This window comes from Macaca fascicularis, chromosome 3, assembly GCF_037993035.2.
Source record: "Macaca fascicularis isolate 582-1 chromosome 3, T2T-MFA8v1.1".
NCBI classification, from domain to species: Eukaryota; Metazoa; Chordata; class Mammalia; order Primates; family Cercopithecidae; genus Macaca; species Macaca fascicularis.
This window is the reverse complement of record NC_088377.1, coordinates 94,535,679-94,556,514: the sequence shown is the minus strand read 5'-3', so window position 1 is coordinate 94,556,514 and position 20,836 is coordinate 94,535,679. Positions and strand designations below refer to the sequence as shown.

Here is a 20,836-nt window from a genome sequence, read left to right as displayed (position 1 = left end):
TGGATATTTGAGCGTTTCTAGGCTTTCGTTATTATGCACAGTGTCCTCCCTTCATATTATTCTATGTATCTCTATATCTTCCCACAGCATCCTGCAACAAGGAGATCATTAATGACATTGATAAAGGTAATCTTGGTGGTGTAGCAGAATAAAAACCTAACTGGAATTGATTCAAGAGAAAAGGAGAGACACATAAAGACAGCAAATATATACAACTTATAAACAGTTTTGCACTTAAAGGAAGAAACAGGACAACAGCTAGAAGGGAAATGGGATCAAGAGAGGGTCTTGCTTTTGGTTTGTTTTATTCTTTTGTGCTTTTGTTTATTCAAGAGAGAAATAACGTGTTTGTATGCCAATAGGAGTAATTCAGTAGAAAGGAAAAAACTGATGATGCAAGAGAGAAAAACAGTTTCAAGAGCAATGTCCTTCAGTAGCTAATAAGGGATGGGGGTCTTGTGCAGAGGAGTTCGACTTACAGCACAATATGCCAGATGTAGGTAAAGAGATGATAAGAAACTTATACAATATCCCATCACCAGCACTCTGTGCCTCGATTTCCTTGTCTGTAATATAAGGGCAATAATAGTTTGTATCTCACAGGGCTTAATTTTCGTAACAATGGAAATGCACATAAACTAGAACAGAACACAATGCCTACTGAGTATTCAATTAACATTAGGTGCTAATTTCTAGTACCTGCTCCTCCCACATCATGCAGTTTCATGAGGCTCTAATGAGATTATAGAAAAGTACCGAAAAGTTGAATGACTAACAGCAGGCTGTGTATGTTCATTATGCATAAGAACATGATTTGGATGCTGCTAAAACAGGTTGGGTTAAAGTTGCAATGACTGTCACTTCATGTGATTTAAAAAAAAAAACAAAGTCCCAATTCACATTAGAACTTTGAAGTCTCAGTTTTTTTGTTGTTTTTTTTTTTGTTTTTGTTTTTTTGTTTTGAGACAGAGTCTCGCTCTGTCACCCAAGCTGGAGCGCAGTGGCACGATCTTGGCTCACTGCAACCTCCACCTCCCAGGTTCAAACAATTCTCCTGCCTCAGCCTTCCGAGGAGCTGGGATTACAGGCATGTACCACCACACCCTGCTAATTTTTGTATTTTTAGTAGAGACAGGGTTTCACCATGTTGGCCAGGCTGGTCTCAAACTCCTGGCCTCAAGTAATCCGCCCACCTCAGTATTCTAAAGTGCTGGGATTACAGGCGTGAGCCACCATGCCCAGCCTAAAGTCTCAGTTTAAAATGACATCTATAAACAACAAAAGGAAATCTTTTAATTAATTTTACCTTCTCTACGAGAAAAAATACTTTCATATTAGTCAAAAGAAGTCCATGTCCAAAACATAAGTTATCCAACTTACGCTTTTTTATTTTTAGTGAAAGAATGTAGTATTTACCAACTACTTCAAGATGTTAATATATTATCTGCTTTCTACATGGATAATCTCCATTTTCCTATTAAACTGTAATAGTAATGGAATTTGTCAGATATTTTATCACAAGCATCACTTCTAAGCAAGATAGGGAAAAAATATTCTGGAAAACTCAGTATTTGGGACTACTGAACAAAATATACATAAATGGCGCACACTGACAGTCCTACTTAAAATGTTTACTCCCATAATTTGTTAGTAGACAGGTTTAAAACAAATTTTTCACAGAAACAATAGGTCATTTTCAGTCAGAGACTTCAAAAGCCAAAGCTTGGAAAACTTTGCAATGCAATACAAGTTAAATAAATTTAGGAAAACCATTTAGTTAAAAGTAGAGGTACTGAAATCTCATGATAGCTATAAAGTGATTATCCAGATTATTGATAATATTAATTTTTTATCAAGATAAAAACTCAAAAGATTTTGAGAATTCCTAGTCCTGGAACTATGGGTCGCACACATACAAATAATTATTAAATTTAAAAGCTAGGCACATATTGTATTTAACCCAAAATATAGCTAACTAAAGTAGTATGACTAGTATCCCAGAAAGAGACTGGTAATCCCTTATCTCCAAGTCCTTCTTTTTTAAAACCACCTACACCTACTAAACAGAAAGGTTAGGCAATAGCTAAGCAAGTCCGTCAGCAGTAGGAGGAAAAGATGCAATAGCACCCAGCAAAAGTTTCTGACTTTTGCAAGGAGAAAGAAAGACACCACAGTCTTTATCATTTGCTTCTCTAGAAAAGGAATCAAGGTTTAGAAAAACCATTAGTAGGCATATGTACATTTCATTCATATCACTGGTTTTTGCCCTGCCAGAGTCTTTGCTAAATTTCTCATCCAATTCTAAACGTTAGGGTTCTTCAGACAAGTCGCAAATTTGTCTCTCTGTCCAAGGCCTCACCCTCTCAGACCCAGATTCATATACCCAACTGTTAAGAGATTTGACATCTTCATATATTTTAATAGGCAACTCAAATTCTACAATGCACTTCAATTCCCAATTCCCCAAATCTTTCCTCTTATTTCTTCCCTGTCCTGTAACAACCTGTGACCAACTGTTTAAGCCAAAAACCTGGGCATCATCCTCAACTTTTCTTTCTCTTGCCTTGCCTCCCATATCTAACCACTGTCAAATCCTATAGACTCTATCTCCGTAAGTCCCTCTCAGATCAGTCTACTTCTTTCCACCTACACTGCCATTACCCTAATCTAAACCATCATTTCTTGCCTGGTCATCTGCAATAACCTTTTAATTGGTTTTCTTGCTTCCAGTCTACAGTCAGCAGCTCTAGTGATCTTTTAACAACTTAAATCAGCCAGGCATGGTGGTTCACATCTGTAATCCCAGCACTTTGGGAGGCTGAGGCAGAAGGACTGCTGGAGCCCAGGAGTTCAAGACCAGCCTGAGCAACATAGTAAGACTCCATCTCCTCAAAAAAATTTTTTAAATGTAGCCAGGTGTAGTAGGGCATGCTTGTAGTTCCAGCTGCTTGGGAGGATGAGGTGAGAGGATCACTTGAGCCCAGTAGTTCAAGGCTACAGTGAGCTATGATCACTCCCACTGCACTCCAGCCTGGGTGACAGAGGAAGACCCTGTCTCAAAAAAACAAAACAAAACAAAACAAAACAAAAAAACTTAGATCAATCCTGTCACTCTCTGATGGAGTCCCACTACAATGGATTTAATTCAAATTCCTTTCCATGGCCAGATCTGGCTTCTGTCTCTCTCCAAACTCCCCAGTAGTATTCTTTCCTCCTTATGAGCCAAATTGACATTCACTTAGATCCCAAGCTCTTTTCCAATTCAGACACCCTGCCTGCTGTATTCTCCCCTAGCTCTTACATACCTGACTCTTAATCACCTTTTAGATTTTAGTTTTAAAATCACTCCCTCAGCGAGGTCTTCCTTGACTTATAAATCTACAGTATAGTATTCCCTCTCACACATCCTGTTTATATCCTTCGTAACACAAACCACAACCTCTAATTATGCCAACATGTTTTTTTTTTCCCTTAAATAAAAGTGCCAAGAACAAAGGGTCCATAGCCATCTTGCTGTCACTGTGTTCCCATAGCCCACTACTGTGCCTCACAGAGTACATGCTAAGTGTAGATTTATGAGGTGTCATGAGTCCAAAACTGCTTACACAGACTTGGAGAAACCACCTAATCTGAAGTTTGTTAAATAAGTTATTTTACATGTAATCAGGAAAAACAGAAATGAAATATTCAGTCTATGAATTACAACACTAACTTAAAACACTTGCTGGTGCTAAATTCATCTGATTCATTTCTACAAATGATACTGATATTAGCAAATTATGATAAAGAAGCAATCATATATTAGTATTGTAGTATTTTTTTCTTTAAATTAGTAGTCAACTTTGAAAAAATGGTTTTATCTTTCCACAGCAAGGTCACATCAATTTTCAGAAATGTAGAACATAAAAATATAACAAAATTACATAGTATCCCCCAAAATACATAAAGCAAAAACAAATATGGGCAAGGATGCAGAGAAACTAGACCCTTCATATGTTGCTGGTAGGAATGTAAAAGGGTGCAGCCACTGTGGAAAAAAGTTTGGCAGTGTCTCAGAGAGTTAAACATACAGTTGCCCTATGACACAATATATGCCCAGTTCCATTGCTAGGTACGTACCAAAAATGATGGAAAACATATGTGCACATAAAAACTTGTACAAGAATGTTCATAGCATCATTATTCATAATAGTCAAAAAAAAGTAGAAACAACCCAAATGTCTATCAGCTGACAAATGGATAAACAAAATATGGTGTATATAAATATATGCACACACGGAATATTATTCAGCCACAAAAAGGAATGAAATACTGACACATGCTATAATGTAGATGAGCCTTGTAAACATTATGCCAAGTTAAAGATAGCAGGCACAAAAATCCATATAACTATGATTCTATTTATATGAAATGTCTAGACTATGCAAATTCATAGAAACAGAGTAGAAAAAAAAAAGAAACAGAAAGTAGATTAGCAGATGGAAGAAAAAAGAATGGGGAGTGACTGCCAATAGGTATGGAGTTTCTGGGGTGATGAAAATATTCTAGAATTAGATAGTGATTATGACAGCACAACTTTGTGAAGTACTAAAAACCATTGGGTCATATACTTTAAAAGGGCAAATTTTGCAGTATGTGAATTATATCTGCATTAAGAAAAACTGTTACTTTCAACTGAATATTCAAATGCCTTCAAATAATCTGAAGTTTTTGGTTTTTTGTAGCCCAGGCTGGAGTACAGTGGCATGGTATCAGCTCACTGCAACCTCTGCCTCCTGAGGCTCAAGTGATCCTCTTACCCCAGCCTCCTGAGTAGCTGGGACTTCAGGCATGTGCTATCACACCTGGCTAATTTTTGCGTGTGTATGTATATATACATATGTGTGTATGTATATATGTGTATATATACGTGTGTGTGTGTGTGTGTGTGTGTGTATATATATATATATATTTTTTTTTTTTGGTAAAGACAGGGTTTTGCCATGCTGCCCTAGTTGGTCTAAAACTCCCCGGCTCCAGTGATCCACTAGTCTCAGCCTCCCAAAGTACTAGGATTACAGGTATGAGTCACCATGACCAACCACAATGAAGTTTTAAAAGGAAAGATATTCTTAACAAAATACTAGCTAACCAAATCCAATAATATACCAAAAAGATAATCTACCATGATCAAGTAGGTTTCATACCAGGGATGCAGGCATGGTTTAACAAACCCAAATTAATAAATCTGATACACCACATAAACTGAATTAAAAATAAGATGATCACATGATCATCTTAATAGATGCAGAAAAATCATTTGACAAAATCCAGCATCGATTTATGATTAAAACTCTCAGCAAAATCAGCATACAAGGGACATACCTCAATATAATAAAAGCTATCCATGACAAACCCACAGCCAACATAATCCTGAATGGGGAAAAGTTGAAAACACTCCCTCTGAGAACTGGAACAAGACAAGGATGTCCATTCTCACCACTCCTTTTCAACATAGTACTCGAAATCCTAGCCAGACGAATCAGACAAGAGAAAGAAATAAAGGGCATCCAAATTGGTAAACAGGAAGTCAAACTGTCGCTGTTTGATGATTATATGATCATTTACCTAGAAAATCCAAAAGACTCCTCCAGAAAGAAAGTTCCTAGAACTAATAAAAGAATTCAGCAAAATTTCCGGATACAAAATTAATGTACACAAATCAGTAGCACTTTTATATACCAACAGCAACCAAGCAGAGAATCAAAATAAGAACTCAACCCCTTTTACAATAGCTGCAAAAAAAATAAAATACTTAGGAATATACCTAACCACGGAGGCAAAAGACCTCTATAAGGAAAACTACAAAGCACTGCTGAAATAAATCACAGACAACACAAACAAATAGAAACACATCCCATGCTCATGGATGAGTAGAATAAATATTGTAAAAATGACCCTACTACCAAAAGCAATCTACAAATTCAACGTAATTCCCATCAAAATACCACTATCATTCTTCACAGATTTAGAAAAAAAAATTCTAAAATTCATATGGAACCAAAAAAGAGCCCACAGAGTCAAAGGAAGACTAAGCAAAAAGAACAAATCTGGAGGCATCACATTACCTGGTTTCAAACCATACTGTAAGGCCATAGTCACCAAAACAGCATGGTACTGATATAAACACAGGCACATAGACCAATGGAAGGAATAGAGAACCCAAAAATAAACCCAAATACTTACAGCCAACTGACCTTTGACAAAGCAAACAAAAACAAGAAATGGGGAAAGGACATCCTTTTACACAAATGGTGCTGAGATAATTGGCTAGACACATGTGGAAGAATGAAACTGGATCCTCATATTTCACCTTATACAAAAATCAACTCAAGATGGATTAAGGACTTAAATCTAAGACCTGAAGCTATAAAAATTATAGATGATAATATTGGAAAAACCCTTCTAGATACTGTCTTAGGCAAGGATTTCACGACCAAGAACCCAAAAGCAAATGCAATAAAAGCAAAGATCAATTGTTGGGACTTAATTAAACTAAAGAACTTCTGCAAGGCAAAAGGAACAGTCAGCAGAGTAAACAGACAACCCACAGAGTGGGAAAAAATCTTCATAATCTAATCATCTGACAAAGGACTAATATCCAGTACCTACAAGGAACTCAAACAATTCAGCAAGAAAAAAAACAAAAAATCCCATCAAAAAGTGGGCTAAGGACATGACAGTTCTCAAAAGAAGATATACAAATGGCCAATAAACATATGAAAAGATGCTCAACATTACTAATGATCAAGGAAATGCAAATCAAAACTAAAATGCAATACCACCTTACTCCTGCATGAATGGCCATAATCAAAAAAATCAAAAAATTGTAGATGTTGGTGTGGCTGCGGTGAGCAGGGAACACTTGTACACTGCTGGTGGGAATATAAACTAGTACAACCACTATGGAAAATAGTGTGGAGATTCCTTAAAGAACTAAAACTACCATTTGATCCAGCAATCCCACTACTGGGTATCTACCCAGATGAAAAGAAGTCATTATATGAAAAAAGATACTTGCGGCCAGGTGTAGTGGCTCACGCCTGTAATCCCAGCATTTTGGGAGGCCAAAGTGGGTGGATCATGAGGTCAGGAGATCAAGACCATCCTGGCTAACACAGTGAAACCCTGTCTCTACTAAAAATACAAAAACAAAATTAGCTGGGCTTGGTGGTGGGCACCTGTAGCCCCAGCTACTCGGGAGGCCTGAGGCAGGAGAATGGCGTGAACCCAGGAGGCAGAGCTTGCAATGAGCCGAGATCATGCCACTGCACTCCAGCCTGGGTGATGGAGCAAGACTCCATCTAAAAAAAAATAAAATAAAAAGATACTTGCACACACGTTTATAGCAGCACAATTTGCAACTGCAAAAACGTGGAATCAACCCAAATGCCTATCAATCAACAAATAGATAAAGAAACTGTGAGATATCTGTATCTATCTATATATCTATATCTATCTATCTATCTCTATGATGGAATACTACTCAGCCATAAACAAGAATGAATTAATGGCATTTGCAGCAACCTGGATGAGACTGGAGACTATTATTCTAAGTGAAGTACTCAGAAATGGAAAACCAAACATTGTATGTTCTCACTCATAAGTAGGAGCTAAAGCTATGAGGATACAAAGGCATTAGAATGACACGATGGACTTTAGGACTCAGGGAGAAAGGGTGGGAAGGGGGTGAGGGATAAAAGACCACAAATAGGGTGCAGTGTTTACTGCCCGGGTGATGGGTGCACCAAAATCTCACAAATCACCACTAAAGAACTTATTCATGTAACCAAACACCACCTGTTACCCAATAACCTATGGAAATAAAAATAAAATAAAATAAAAGTAAAGTAAAAGGAAAGGAAAGGTATTCTTTAATTTTACAGTAATTGAAAACAGAAAAACTGGCCAGGCATGGTTTCTCACACCTATAATCCCAGCACTTTGGGAGGCCAAGGCAGATGAATTGCTAGAGCCCAGGAGTTCAAGACCAGCCTGGGCAACATAGTGAGACCCTGTCTAAAATATACTAAAGTTAGTTGGGCATGGTTGTGCATGCCTGTAGTCCCAGCTACTTAGTAGGCTGGGGTAGGAGGATCACTTTAGCCCAAGAGGCAGAGAGGTGAGCCAAGGTCATTCCACTGTCCTCCAACCTGGCAACAGAGGGAGAGACTGTCTCAAAAAAAAAAAAAAAAAAAAAAAAAACAAAGAAAAGAAAACAGAAAGATTAACTTACTAATTTTTTCATGTGCCTAAACTAGGTAAAAAGTAACACTTGGAATTTTTTTTTTTTTTTTTTTTGAGAATCTTGCTCTGTCACCCAGGCTGGAGTACAGTAGCATGATCTCGGCTCACAGCAACCTCCATCTCCCAGGCTTAAGCAATTCTCGTGCCTCAGCCTCCTGAGTAGCTGCGATTACACTACACCCAGCAAATTTTTTTGTATTTTTAGTAGAGACAGGGTTTCACCATGTTGACCAGGCTGGTCTCGAACTCCTGACCTCAGGTGATCTGCCTGCCTCAGCCTCCCAAAGTGCTGGGATAACTGGTATGAGCCCCTGTGCCTGGCCGGATATTTTTTATGCCATTAAAAAAAAACTGCCTCTTCAGTTTAAATACCAATGAATTTAATTTAAATATCAGGGCTGGGAGCGGTGGCTCATGCCTGTAATCCCAGCACTTTGGGAGGCCCAGGCAGGCGGATCACTTGAGGTCAGGAGTTCAAGACCAGTCTGGCCAACATGGTGGAAATCTCATCTCCACTAAAAATATGTGGCAGCAGCAGGTGTGGTGGCAGGTGTGGAAGGCTGAGGCTGGAGAATCACTTGAACCTGGGAGGCGGAGGTTGCAGTGAGCCAAGATTGCACCACTGCACTCCAGCCTGGACAACAGAGCGAGACTCTGTCTCAAAATAAATAAATAAATAAATAAATAAATAAATAAATAATTTAAATATCAGGAAAATCATGTGTTAGACCTAATAACAAATGACAATAATCAACTGAATTTTCAACTAGTTATTTTGGTATTGTAAGCTACAGCATTAGGAAAAGCACAGATTTTGAGATGTCAATTCAATTTGACTTGTAAAAAGTAATATAATATTATTTACCCAGCCCTGCTAAAAACATTATCTTTTGGCTTGATTAAAAACCCATTTCTGGGCTGGGGCGGTGGCTCACGCCTGTAATTTCAGCACTTTGGGAGGCCAAGGGGGGCGAATCACAAGGTCAGGAGTTCAAGACGAGCCTGGCTAACATGCTGAAACCCCCATCTCCACTGAAAATACAAAAAATTAGCTGGGCATGGTGGCAGGCGCCTGTAATCCCAGCTACTCAGGAGGCTGAGGCAGGACAATCGCTTGAATACAGAAGGCAGAGGTTGCAGTAAGCTGAGATCGTCCCACTGCACTCCAGCCCGGAAGACAGTGTGAGACTCTGTCTCAAAAAAAACCAAAACAAACCCGTTTCTATATTAGTTAGGGTAATGATAGTTGCTACGACAAATCCCAAGATCTCAGTAGCTTAACACAATAAAACTTCGTTTCTCAATTTAAAAAACATTGCATGGTACCCTTTTAAAATAAGAATTCAGAAGGCTCAGCATTGACAAATCTAAAAGTACTAGTTAAATTGTCAATTTAAAGATTCTACTGATAAGATACTGGCTCCACAGAGTAATATATAAATATAATTGGCCTCTCCATTAACACCACCACTATTCTTCCTGGTACTCACCCCACATCCGATAGTCAGCAAATTCTATCAGGTTCACTACTTTCACCACCAATACTTCACCCTAGATGAAGCCTAGTCACATATGGCAGTGCAGAATCAGCCAAATTAATAAGACAAAGAACAAGCTGGAAACATCCTGATATATCTGGCCCAGAAACAGAAATAACCCACTCCAAATAACCAGCTGCTTAACAACTGGCCAAAAAAACCTCTGCTACCCACTTAACAGACATTGCTAAAAACCAAGGTGAGGAAAGTTCACTTGCTGGTATAACAGGTGAAAATAAGTCCTAACCTGGACTTTTTTGTTGTTTCTAAAAGGTTCGTGTATATGCCATTATTGAAAGTGTCTGACCCTTTAATGTTTAACTAAATATCAGAAACAGATCAAATATCATACATCTCTAACACATTTAAATTATCTCCTGCAGTCTGATAAATGAGTTTAAAGCCAACAATTCTATATTTCAAGAACGTCACTTAGTATCAAATGATTAAATTTTTTATGTCAAGGATTAAATGGGTCTTTCAATTGTGTATGGCTTAAAAATCATGTTCCTAGTATATCCAACTTCAGCATAATCAAACTTCATATGCTAATTTAAAAATATTAATTAAAAATTTTTTAAATACCTATCATCTTAATAGTTCAGTAAATCAATCTTCAACTTACAGGTTAGTTCAATGAACTATAATCTAGTCCTTTAAAAGCAGTAACTATTAAGTACTTACATAGAGTTCAGTCACAAATATCAAATAGCTTTAAAGAGCTGGGTCCCAGGAAGTGCACAAAATATCATTTCTGTGGGAAATGAATTCTGTAAAATTGTACTAGAACACATCTCCTTCCCATTTCCCACTAAAAGCATCCAATCTAAAACCCCTGAAAATTCAGAAACACTATAAATAGAGGCACAGTCACCCAAACTGCCTCTACCCCTTATCTCCTCGCAGTAACAGTAAGCAAAACTGTACATACAGAATATTACAGAGTAATGTTCTCTGGAACTCCAAAGAGACATTCCCAGTTTAACTGCTTCCACTCATGGGTGGAGATATATGATATTCACACAGCAAGTGATGTACACCTCTGATGTACAATAGAGCATGTCAAAGTATATGACTATGGTTCACACAAACTGGTAGACTGTGAAGATAGGACAAAGATACGTGCACTGCAGTCTTCAGATATTATGCATCCAATCTTTCCTATAATTTCTCAGAATAAAGAGAAATAACCACACATTAAGCTAAGTGTTAGCACAACAGTAAGGCTGTTATCCATTTAGCTGCAGCCTTTAGACAACAAACCTGCCAAACATATACATCTCTTTTTATAGCTCAACTGGTTCTTTTTAGTTTACAAGTATATACCTGAGATGGCCGAGTCCCTAATGCCTTTCTTCATTTTATTATATACAACCATCATATATAATGTGTACAGTAAGTCCAACCTGAGTTCAATTCTAATTCTACTCCTTAGAGTCTGACCTAAGCAAAAAAAAAAAATCACCAAGCCTCGGTTTCTTCATCTATAAAGTAGAGCTAATTATAAACCTTACATCATAAGAAGTCTATGTAATAAAGCATATCAAATGCTTATTATAATGCCTGGCACACATGGCAAACACTTAGTAAATGGTAAAGTCAGAGCAGTTAAATAAAAGCATTCTAGACAATCAAAGCAGAATTTATTATGTTAAAAAAAGTAACTTAAGCTAAAAGTTCTACAAAAATCCTATCTGGAAAGTATTGATAAATGATTAAACATTACCTTGATAATAATGTTATTATATTTTCCAAAAAGACATAAGGCTACAAATAACATTAAGCAGTAAAATTTTAGTGAGCAGTCATTCAAAACTTTTAGTCTGGTTTTCATCAACTTTAACATTCAATTTGATAGTACCCTTTGTTCAAAAGAGGTTTTAAAATCTTGAACTATATTTCCCGGTGACATGAAACCCTCTTAAATGCATTAAAATCTTCTAAGACAATAGTTTTATAAAACAAAAATTGTTTTGTTTATCGATTGTTTTGTTTATGGATTAAATCAACAATTCCAAAGTGGTTAAACAAGTAGACTTTTTTAAATGACCTAAGTAAGGTAATAGGAAATTACAAAACTAAGAAAGATAAAATTTCAAATGATATAAGCTATTTCTACCTATAATAAAAGTAAGACTTCTGATTGCAGGCAATTTGGTTATGGAGTGTTATAATCTCACAATAGAACCTATATATACAATTGGTTCTATTCTTGCTTCTTTAATTCTAATAGAATCTGAGAGTAAAGGAACAGTTTGAAAAAACAGCACAAACCTGCCTAGCTGATCAGGAGAGGTAGATAAGAAAATGACTGCTTAGTTTAACAGCATGAATGGCAAAGACAGAGGAAAACTATCCAGAACTGAGGGACACAATCAAGAGGTATTTTGACCCCAAGACTGAAAAATGGAGAGCCAAGTCATGCAAGCCCCAAAAAGGTTTGCCTTCAAAATTGAATTCAGAGTGAATTAGGTCCACCTTGGTGACTGCTTGTTCACAAGAACAGATACAGTAAGAGAACGAGAAAGGTACCTAACGGGACTTAGAGATTGATATTTTTAAAATTTTCTCTAGGATGATCCATCTATTATCAACCATTTTGATATTTACATCTCTAACAACTAAGTCTAAACTCAGATTAAAGTCTGAAACTCAAGTAAAAGTGGTCTTCTTGCCAAGTATCTTTATCACCAAACAGCAATTACCTAAATTTTAGAATTATTTCACAGTGCAGGCCAATTTCAGGATCTGAAAAGCTAGTCATGAAGTGATGTCAAATGTCATATTACAATACAACTCACAATTATCTATATATTCTATTAATATAAACTAGTGCACTGCCCATTTCCTAAACCAAGTCCTAAAGCAATTATCAATATCATTCAAAGTTAACTCCAAAAGAGCTGAAAACTCCACATCCAAGGTTTTTAATTATGACTTTGTATGGCAACTGCCTAAATTCCTAACTAGAAAACACCTTTCCCTTCATAGATCATTAAGGATCTATAATCTTTTTACCTAATACTGTATTACTAAGTAACATACTAATATAAAACAAAGTCATCAGTGCAAACATTAACTCCAGAAGAATAGTTAAGGCCAGGAGTGGTGGCTCATGCCTGTAATCCCAGCACTTTGTGAGGCCGAGGTAGGTGGATCATCTGAGGTCAGGAGTTTGATACCAGCCTGACCAACATGGTGAAACCCCATCTCTACTAAAAATACAAAATTAGCCGGGCGTGGTGTCACATGCCTGTAATCCCAGCGACTGGGGAGGCTGAGGCAGGAGAATTGCTTGAACGCGGGAGGCAGAACTTGCAGCGAGCCGAGATGGCGCCATTGCACTCCAGCCTGGGCAACAAAAGCGAAACTCCGTCTCAAAAAAAAAAAAAAAGAATAGTTTAAAAAACGAAGCTATCAGAGTATGATTCTTGTCTGCTTAAAACTGTAAGCAACTCTTGAAGAAAATGTAAATGTCCCTGTGAATCTTTTCTTGAAACAGCTACACATTCCCCTAACCCCTACTCCAGACACAACCATTCCCTTCCTGTGCTCCTATGCAGCACACAGAACACCCCTCCTGTATAACACTAGTCACATGCTATTATGATTATTTACTTACATGTCACTGGATCTGAGCTTCATAAAAGCAAAGGACTCTTACCATCATCTTCACACTTAGCATAAATATTCAAATGCTAGGCCAATAAAATCCTAGTTAAATAAATAAATGAAGACAAAAAAAAAAAATGTGCTTTGAGGGGGAGGGGTACATTTGTTCTAAGTTTACTAGGGGAGGAAGAAGCGCATTTAACATATCCATATGGAGACTGTGATTAGTCAAATCAGTATCCGACCATGAAACTAGGATCCTAGGATTTTACGACTTCACAGAGTTCAGCCAGAATTCCATTAACAGCATATAGACATATGACTTATCCTTGCAGGATCCTAAAAGGACAATCTCAAATTTTCATTCTTTCCCCTCTAGCAGCACCAATTTATTTTCCTAGAAGCCACTGCCCACAGGCACAAAGGCCCTCCACCTACCCCTGACCCATCAGATCCAATTAGAGCAATGTTAATGACAGCCATCAACTTTTTACTTACTGGCACACTCCTGTTCCTACAAAACACTGCAGCTCTACTCCGCTAAGTCCACACACTGATAACGAAAGTAGGCATATTTGCAAGGAAGATGCACAAGAAATTATCTCTGTTAAACATAACAGCACTTGAAAACTAAAACACAGAATCAATGTTTAGTCATGGCAGGTGGTCAGAAAAACCTAAACTTCCTTTATAATATTACTTAACAGCAAACTGTTCTGAATTCTAAAAAATGACCTTACAAAGTAAACTTTTAGGACTCCAACTCCTATGTTGAGGACTACCTATGGCTTTGCGATACCATTAAACTGCTGCTCAATAACTGTGATGCTTCAAGTCAATTCTCTTGTGATAAGAATGTAAACTTACTACATCTAGTAACTATACAAAGTTTTCAGTGAAATTCTATGACGATAAGCACACATAACCCGCGCTGCTCCAGAGCTCCACCCACTCTCAACCTAGAAATGAAAGTTAGCCATTACAATTCACTTAAAGAAAACTTGTCAAAGGAGAAAAAAAGGTTTGCCATGTTAATCATTAATAGGCTGCATAGTATTTGGTTTAGCCTCCAAAAGTGCCTCCAGTGTGGCTATAAGAGGCAGGCAGGTTGTGAAGGAGAAGAGAAGTTCTGCAACAGATCTCATCCTCAGACAGCTAACTAATGCACAGCGGCACTGACATCCTCCACTAGTGATCAGTGCTGCACAGACACACCTCCTACCAAAAGCAGACCTCTTCAGGGGTAGGTAAGGCAGACAGACGTTCCACTCCCGTCTCAGGTACTTTTTTAAAAAACAAAGTTTTAGAAAAGTGATAAATTGGTCTATAAACTGCAGACTTAGTCTCCTTTGGTTTAATAGTACAATGTAAATAAAGATCTTGCCTAAGTACATACCAGAGCATATATTTGTTATGAACAGTATTGTGGAAGTCTATGACTTTCAATTGACTATCCTAAAAACCTATTTTCCACTTCAAAAATGTATAAAACTAATCATATGCAACAGGAAATCTTTTGTAATCAAGATATTTTCAAACAAATTGTTACTCCCTGTGTAAATCTTAACTTTCAAACAAAAGATGTGAATAAACAGGGGCTCTAACTAGTTTGTTTCAAGTACTTAAATTCCTCAGGGTTTTTTTTCTCCTCCTGCTAAAAATATTTGTATCACAAAGTACTGATAAACACAGCTAACGCCAACTAAGAGTTGTTTTTCTAAACCTCCTGTTTTTGCAGTAACCGCCCCATTTCTGTGGTTCTTCTGCAAGCCTAAAAGCCTAACTAAACTTAATACAACACTGAAACGGTCATAATTCATTAATATAATATAGATCAAGTGTCTTCCTTAACTTAGGTGCATAAAACAAGTGTTAAGCATAGAAAGCATAGTCGCCTTTCAACGGATCCATGCTTAAACGTGCCTGATTCCAAAAGTATTTCCCACCCTAAAATCCAATCCTTTTCATTAAACAAAAGTTTTAATAAACACTACTTATTCAAGAATTAAAAAATGTATACAATGGAGAATGTGAAAGCCTCACTTTCATATACAGTACTCTACATGACAGTACACTCACTTCTTTTCTAAACTATTCCAAGACTCCTTGATTACCAACTACGTCCTTTCAAAACTGACTTTGGGGACAGATGGAGCTGTACTGTATTTTATTTATTATCTTTGCAATATCCAGACATGATTCAGAATGGAACACAGAACAGAAAAGTCATATGAGAAGAATGCACCAAATGGTGGTGGGGTGGAGGGCAGTTCTCTTTAAAATTAATGTCCATGTATCCTCTACAGGAGAAAAATGTTGAAAGGGGTGGTGGTGAAAATGAATATACTTATAATTCTTTGGTCCTTGAAATATATATAGTAAACTTGAAAGTATAATTTTTATAGGGGTCATATACTTATTTCTTTTTTTTTTTTTTTTTTTTTTTTTTGAGACAGAGTCTCGCTTAGTCGCCCAGGCTGGAGTGCAATGGCGCGATCTCGGCTCACTGCAAGCTCCGCCTCCCGGGTTCACGCCATTCTCCTGCCTCAGCCTCCCGAGTAGCTGGGACTACAGGCGCCCGCCGCCTCGCCCGGCTAATTTTTTGCATTTTTTTTTTTTTTTTAGTAGAGACGGGGTTTCACCGTGTTAGCCAGGATGGTCTCGATCTCCTGATCTCGTGATCCGCCCGCCTCGGCCTCCCAAAGTGCTGGGATTACAGGCGTGAGCCACCGCGCCCGGCCACTTATTTCTAAGAAAAAAAAAAATCTTCAATTTCTGTTTAAATTTCTGGGTCAAGTGTTGAAAGTAAAAAGGAATGTTAGTCTAAGAAGCAATAAAAGCTCTGATACGGGTTGTAGTGCTTTTATCTTTTTTTTTTTTTTTAAGAAAGGATCTATCTCTCACTCCCATATTAGGTTGATGACTCTAAGTCCAAAGAAAGAGAGGTCCCTTTTCCAGGTGTGCCAAGTCTTTTTTTTTTTTTTTTTTTTTTTTGAGACAGAGTCTCACTCTGTCACTCAGGCTGGAGTGCAGTGGCCTGATCTGGGCTCACTGCAACCTCTGCCTCCCGGGTTCAAGCGATTCTCCTGCCTCAGCCTCCTGAAAAGCTGGGATGACAGGTGCAAGCCACCACACCCGGCTAATTTTTTAATTTTTAGTAGAGATGGGGTTTCACCATGTTGGTAAGTCTGGTCTCGTGATCCTGACCTCGTGATCCGCCAGCCTCGGCCTCCCAAAGTGCTGGCATTACAGGCGTGAGCCACCGCGCCCGGCCTTGCCTGCCAATTCTTAAGTCCCTTGACATTTCTGCTTTCTCTTACTAATTAACTGAATCTAATCAGGAAAATATTAATGATGGTTCGAACACTCAGGAGACACAACCTCAGAACTCAAAATATCTCGCGGTCTACCAAAAGAGACCTATTTGATTCAAGACTGGAGGGGAGGAGCAGGAAAAGGAGGGTACACGGCACGAAAAGCTGCTGGTCAGAGCAGCTGCCCCCAGCTTTTACACACTTACTGGTTTGCTAGGGTAAACGTTAGATAGATGCGTTTTTAGTTTCCCCACGGTCCAGTTCAAGAAGCAGCTAATAGTCTGGTCACTGTATTTCTGATTCGGTGCTTTAATGATGAGGGTCACAGGAATCTCCATCCCACTTTGGTCCATGGTGCCCCCAAAGTCAGACAAAGTCAAGAGGAGCAGCAGTTAACCCCAAAAGAGCCGAGGTGGTCACCGCCGGCGCGACTGGGATGCGGCCAGAAGTGAGTTCTTAATATTCCGTGTCCAAGTTAGTTACAAGTGCACTGGGCGATACGAAGGCCATTGCCGGTACCAAGGATGGACTGAGGTGGTGGCGACGGCGACGGTGGGGTCTGGGTGCTGGGCCGTGGATGCACCTCTCCCCGCCAGGTCCGGGCTCCGCCGGGCTCCAGACTGTGAAGGCAGTCGCGAGGAGAGAGGAAGCTATAAGAAGGAAGGGTGGGAGGGATGAGGGCACGACGGCCGGCCAGGTGTCACTGCCCCGCCCCACCGCGACCCCCAAGCTGAAACGCAACAAGGCCCCTACGCCACGGCCCCGCGGTGCGGGTTGGGGAAGGGGCTGGGCCGCTCAGGGCGGTCAGCCGGGAATGGGGTACCTGAGAGAAGGCCGCGGGGCCCGCCACCGCCGCCCTCCGCGCCCAGACAGGGCCGCCAGCCACACCGTCCGGCGGGGCGTTCTCCGCGGCAGCCGCTCCCTTCCTGCTGCGCGGCTGCGGGCACGGCCCAGCCCCGGGTCTCGCGAGGAGGCGCGGGTGGCAGGGAGAGAAGTTGACCCAAGGGCGCGGCCCGGCTTTCCGCCTGACCCTTCAGTCTGGACAGCTCAGGGTGGCGCAAGGCAGGGCAGGGCCGCGGACGGCCCAGGCGACTGCAGGTGGCAGGAGGGCGGGGACAAGAGCCGTTGGGCCGGCCTCAGGCGCGCTGGTTTTGTTGTTATTGTGAGGATAGTCTGGGGCCCCTTTAAGCCGGAACAGGCAGGGAGGAAGTGCGTCACCGGCGGCACGCCCCTGCACATGGCCCTCCTCCGTCGCCGCCCGCCCTGCCAACCGTCCCGGTGTCGCCCGCTGGCCGCGCTCGGGCTGCCCGGGATTCTAGCTGCCAGGCTTCGCGTCGCCGAGCGGCAGGTCAGGCTCCTCGGAGCCTCTCCCTCCTGGCCCTTTGCTTGGACTCGGCCCCAGCTGCCCTGAGGCCTACCCACTAACTCGGCTGGCGCTAGCCTACCCTGTCTTGACCGCACCCTGAAGATTTAGGAAGTCTTTCTCCATCCCAAGAGTCGTCTCTGCAAAAGCTAATGTCCTTCCTGGTGCTGAACCACACTTCTGCTCAAAATCTGTTGAGCGCCGTCTGTCTGCAAAGCAAGGTGCCAGGAGCTTTGGCGGAGAAGCCGTGGGGTACATGCATAAAGAGTACAGGCTTTTGGTAAAACCCGAAGTTCTCCTCTACTTTCTGGGGGACCCTGGCCGTCCTTGCTGGGCCTCCCTTGACTCCTCTAATGGGGACGGTAATGCCTACCTGACCGCAAGCTGAGTAACTGAGCTATGAGAGCAAACTGTGGTGCAATTCTAGCGTGTGCCAGCCTCTCAAGCGTCAGTTTCCGTCTCGTTCCTCTTAATCTTCACTAAAATCCACAAGTATTCATTGAGCACCTAATGCGTGTTCAGTATGGTGGGAGATGAGGGATGACTGTATTATTTTTCTATTTTTATACGTTAGACATAGGAACAAAAAGTTGAGTCTATTGCCCATAGCCAACCTTGTCTTCATTTTCTGCTGTGGTTTAGGAGTCGGTATAGTAAGTTAAGGGTTGTTGGAAGTGCATTTTCACAGCTCCCGACTTCCACTTAAGAATATATAATACAGGGGACTTTGCGAGCTGGTTTCTTTCCCTCTCACTTTCAGAAGGGCTTCGAGGTAGCCACCACTGAATTAGTTGAGAGACAAGGTACCCCTCCTGAGGAAATCTCAATTGCACAACCCCTACTATGCCCCAACTGAGCAGGAAGCAGTTAGAGCAGTGGTCAAACCTCCCTAACAGCACTTGGGTTTTCCTGTTGAGAGAGGGAACTGAGAGCCAGGACTAGTTGGATTTCCTAGGCTGACTAAGAATGCCTAAGCCTAGCTGGGAAGATGAGCGCATCCACCTTTAAACACGGAGCTTGCAACTTAGCTTACACCCGACCAATCAGGTAGTAAAGAGAGCTCACTAAAATGCTAATTAGGCAAAAACAGGAGGTAAAGAAATAGCCAATCATCTGTCGCCTGAGAGCACAACAGGAGGGACAATGATCAGGATATAAACCTATAGGCATTCGAACGAGCAACAGTTACCCTCTTTGGGTCCCCTCCCTTTGTAAGGGAGCTCTGTTTTCATTCTTAAATCTTGCAACTGCACACACTTCTGGTCAGTGTTTGTTATCGCTCAAGCTGAGCTTTCGCTCGCCGTCCACCACTGCTGTTTGCTGCTGTCGCAGACCAGCAGCTGACTGCCATCCCTCTGGATCCAGCAGGGCGTCCACTGTGCTCCTGATACAGCGAGGCACCCCTTGCCGCTCCTGATCAGGCTAAAGGCTTGCCATTGTTCCTGCACAGCTAAGTGCCCAGGTTCGTCCTAATTGAGCTAAACACTAGTCACTGGGTTCCATGGTTCTCTTCCATGACTCACAGCTTCTAATAGAGCTATAACTCTCACCACATGGTCGAAGATTCCATTCCTTGGAATCTGTGAGGCCAAGAGCTCCCCAGGTCAGAGAACACAAGACTTGCCACCTTGGAAGTGGCCTGTGGCCATCTTGGAAGAGGCCCACCACCATCTTGGGAACTCGGGGAGCAAGGACCTCCCAGTAACACAGTGACCAGGGGGAGATTCTTCCTCTCAACAGCTAATGCACCAGGATCTCTTACACCCTACACTCCCTCACCTTGCTCTTCACGGTAGAACACATACCATATCTTAGCTGTACTCTATCAATTGCACATCTGAAGTAAATAGTGAAGTCTCCTTTGTTTCCAGTCATGGAGCAACAACTTGCTATGATACTGGCCTTCTGTAGCAGACTCTTCTTTATCTACCCAGGCACTCTAATGGAACTTTAATTCTAGCTAAAGTTATTTTCTCAGACTCTCTTGAAGCAAGGCGCAGCCATTTGACACACTTCTAGCCAGTGAGTTGAATGTTGAACTTACTGCTGAGGCTTCTAGGAAAGCGCTTAGATGGAAGGGCTCTGCGAATCAGAGCTCATCTTTGCCCTATACCTGTCTTGAAGAGCTACAGCACTGATAGTTCACTCATGAAACAACAAACAATGGCCTGCATGCCAAGGATGGCAGAGCGGAAAAGTGTAAAGAGGCTGGGCATTTAATGCCATTGTTGTGCCACCAGACAAGCCCTAGGCTATCTTCCCTAAGACTTCTTGTTTTGGGTCAAATTCCTGTTTAAGCCAGAAAGTTTTCACAACCTTCACCACCCATTCCTGCAGCTGTTGTCTCATGCTTGTGACTTAGACTTCCAGGAATCCTTTAGAAGTGATGTGGTGATCTCGTTTGGCACTATGCAATGTACATTATTAATGAAGCTACCCTAATAAATATTAAGACAGAATGTGCATTTCACAGTGATTCAAATACTTTTTAACACTCTAAAACAGAGTCCATCAGCGGTTTGCTAACACAGAGAAAAACATTTAAAATTGTAATAAAGGCTGGGCGCAATGGCTTGCCTCTAATCCCAGAACTTCGGGAGGCCAAGGCAGGTAGATTGCTTGAGCTCAGGACTTCAAGACCAGCCTGAGCAACATGGAGAAACCCCATTTCTACAAAAAATTCAAAAATCAGCCGGGTGTGGTGGTGCACGCCTGTGTTCCCA

General features: G+C 40.7%; 1 protein-coding gene across 8 annotated transcripts in view; it reads right to left on the bottom strand.

The window, feature by feature from the left end:
* The window catches only part of HERPUD2 (HERPUD family member 2), a 56,586-nt gene extending 38,677 nt beyond the window's left edge, over positions 1 to 17,909 (bottom strand). For 5 of the 8 annotated variants that reach the window (XR_012432538.1, XR_012432539.1, XM_045389004.2 and 2 more), the window contains exons 1-2: positions 17,574 to 17,909; positions 16,957 to 17,400 (exon numbers count right to left, since the gene is read on the bottom strand). Coding sequence is in view for 3 of the 8 variants with exons in the window: in XM_045389004.2 (XP_045244939.1) it covers positions 16,957 to 17,103 (147 nt within the window). In the remaining 5 variants the exon portion in view is untranslated. Of the gene's footprint in view, positions 1 to 16,956 lie in introns of all 8 variants that reach the window. The other 3 variants (XM_045389005.2, XM_074035239.1, XM_065542138.1) reach the window with 2 other exon arrangements.
* Positions 17,910 to 20,836: the final 2,927 nt, after the last annotated feature.